Source organism: Pinus tabuliformis, chromosome 7 (genome assembly GCF_031772625.1).
Source record: "Pinus tabuliformis cultivar Carrire ecotype Pingquan chromosome 7, CPIR1, whole genome shotgun sequence".
Lineage (NCBI taxonomy): Eukaryota > Viridiplantae > Streptophyta > Pinopsida > Pinales > Pinaceae > Pinus > Pinus tabuliformis.
This window is the reverse complement of record NC_142293.1, coordinates 1640392298-1640395160: the sequence shown is the minus strand read 5'-3', so window position 1 is coordinate 1640395160 and position 2863 is coordinate 1640392298. Positions and strand designations below refer to the sequence as shown.

Below are 2863 nucleotides of genomic sequence, written 5' to 3'. Positions count from 1 at the left end.
ATATTGATTTGCCAGCCAATTAATATATTACATAATAAACCCATTTTATTTATACAAACAACTGATATACCAAATTTAACAACCATTTAACTACTAAATTTAAACTTATAATTTTTTATAGAAGAGAATATATTCTTCACCATTATATTATTTTAAAACTAATTAATAAAAGCGAAAAAAAAACCATTTACGATACAATGAACCTACTCCCACAAAAATCACTTTTACTATCAAATACTTTCCTTGGTGATGGAAGCATGACACCACCTTTAAATAATTGACTAAAAATGCGAAAGATACGCCAGTGGGAAAGCGAGAATTGGGCCGATGTCTTCAATTCAACTTCAAAGTCTATGGTTGGCCACACAATTTGGTCAAATGAAGGTGGGTTGGCTGCATGCCTATTTAGCTGAGAAAGAAAAACGAAACACAGCAGATCTCATCAATAGCTGGCCAGGGAAACTGGGAATTTAGAAATTTTTTGAATGTCCAATTCAGTCGCCGAGGATCTCAAGAGTCAGGACAGCAGATCGGATAAATTGCTAAACTGCAAGTTCGGAGTTCTGAAAATTTGAACTACCCAGTTGATTATCTGAGGTTCTGAATAAACCCGACTGAATTTGAGGCAAATAGATTATAGCCCACAAGTGCTTCCGAGAGTAGAAGAGAAATGGCTTCGTCAGGTTTGTCCAGAATAGGGTTGGCTGGCCTGGCTGTGATGGGCCAGAATCTTGCTCTCAATATTGCAGAGAAAGGCTTCCCCATCTCGGTCTACAACAGGAGCAGTGAAAAAGTGGATGAGACTGTTGAGAGAGCCAAGGTTGAAGGTAATCTGCCTGTGAAGGGCTTCCATGACCCAAAGGATTTTGTGAATTCAATCCAGAAGCCCAGAGTTATAATCCTGCTCGTCAAAGCAGGACTCCCAGTGGACAAAACAATAGAAACCCTATCCGCCCACATGGAGGAAGGGGACTGCATTGTGGATGGGGGGAATGAATGGTATGAAAACACAGAGCGGAGACAGGAGGCTGCCAAGCAGAAAGGGCTGCTGTATTTGGGGATGGGAGTCTCTGGCGGTGAGGAAGGAGCCAGGCATGGCCCCTCTCTGATGCCCGGAGGGTCATTTGAAGCCTACAAGTACATCGAGGACATAGTGCTAAAGGTTGCTGCACAGGTTGACAGTGGACCATGTGTGACTTACATTGGTAAAGGCGGAGCAGGCAATTTTGTCAAGATGGTGCATAATGGCATTGAGTATGGAGACATGCAGCTCATTGCAGAGGCTTATGATGTTCTCAAGTCTGTCGGTAAGCTCACTAACGAAGAACTGCACCAGGCTTTTGATACTTGGAATAAGGGGGAATTGTGTAGTTTTTTGATAGAAATCACTGCGGATATCTTTGGGATCAAGGATGATAAGGGGGATGGGCATCTTGTGGATAAAGTTCTCGATAAAACTGGCATGAAGGGCACTGGTAAGTGGACTGTGCAACAAGCTGCAGATCTGTCTGTTGCAGCCCCTACCATTGCTGCTTCTTTGGATTCTAGGTTTCTTAGTGGATTGAAGGAGGAGAGGGTGGAGGCCTCCAAGGTGTTCAAGAATGTAGATGTGGGTACTGTGCCAGATTTGGATAAGACCAAGCTTATTGATGATGTGAGGCGGGCTCTGTATGCATCTAAGATATGTAGTTATGCCCAAGGAATGAATCTGATCCGTGCGAAGAGCATGGAGAGGGGATGGGATTTGAAACTGGGAGAGCTCGCCCGGATCTGGAAGGGTGGTTGCATCATTCGTGCGATTTTCCTCGATCGGATCAAGAAGGCCTATGACAGGAATCCAGATCTGTTTAATCTGTTGGTTGATCCTGAATTTGCAAAGGAAATGATTGAGAGACAGTCAGCGTGGCGGCGAGTTGTGACTCTTGCGATCAACGCTGGTGTCAGCGTTCCAGGTATGTCTGCAAGTTTGGCGTACTTTGATTCCTATAGAAGGGAGACTTTGCCTGCAAACCTGGTTCAGGCACAGCGAGATTATTTCGGTGCTCACACCTATGAGAGGATTGATATGCCTGGTTTCTTCCACACTGAGTGGTTCAAGATTGCAAAACAATCAAAGATTTGAAATTTTTTAGATTGTCGAACCCCAGAGAGAATGAGCCCATCCATGCTTTAGGTTTAAGTGTTAAATTGCATAGTGAATTCTGTTGGCAATTCATAGTTCCTTAAGAAAGTTTTCCCTATCAATTGCTTATGTGTTTTCTGTACTTTTTCAAATTCAAAGAAACAAAGAACGTATCGAGGTTTTTGAATAAATCCTTGCTTGAATTTCAGAGCAGAAAGCTACTAATCTGGTGTGTTTTACTGGATTAAGAGATCAAATTTTAGCTATCTTATTTTAAAAATGAATACAGAGGCAGGCTGCTTATGTTCAAATTCGCTATTTTGCTGACCAGAATATAATGGTTTATGTGGTTAGACAAAAGGTTGCGGATCTGGATCTAAGGTCTTTGTGAAGGTTTTCAAGAACATTTTCTTGGATGTATGGAAATTTTCTGCATTAAATGTATATACTGTGGTGTGTGGGATAGGTTAATGTTTGCAGGTTATACAGGAACTTTCGGAAATAATTTTCTGTATTGAATGTATATATTTTAGTGTGTGCGAGAGGCTTATTGTTGCAGATTGTGCAGAAACCTGTGTAGTTCTTGCTTGGTCTTCGTTGATGGTTGAACATAAATTCTTTTCTCCTTTTCTTATCTGCTAACTTATAGATGGGAATGGAACAGAGCTTATGTTAAAGGATTCCAGAGCTGGGACTGTACTTAGCTACTTGATTGTATTATTCTAGGTAATTGGGATTAAA

General features: G+C 41.5%; 1 protein-coding gene across 1 annotated transcript; it reads left to right on the top strand.

The window, feature by feature from the left end:
• The first annotated feature begins 352 nt into the window (after positions 1-352).
• On the top strand, positions 353-2330 carry LOC149254653 (6-phosphogluconate dehydrogenase, decarboxylating 1-like). Its single transcript, XM_089460202.1, has one exon. It carries the CDS (start codon positions 671-673, stop codon positions 2120-2122), a length of 1452 nt encoding a protein of 483 aa, XP_089316328.1. The 5' UTR covers positions 353-670; the 3' UTR covers positions 2123-2330.
• The last annotated feature ends 533 nt before the right edge of the window (positions 2331-2863 follow it).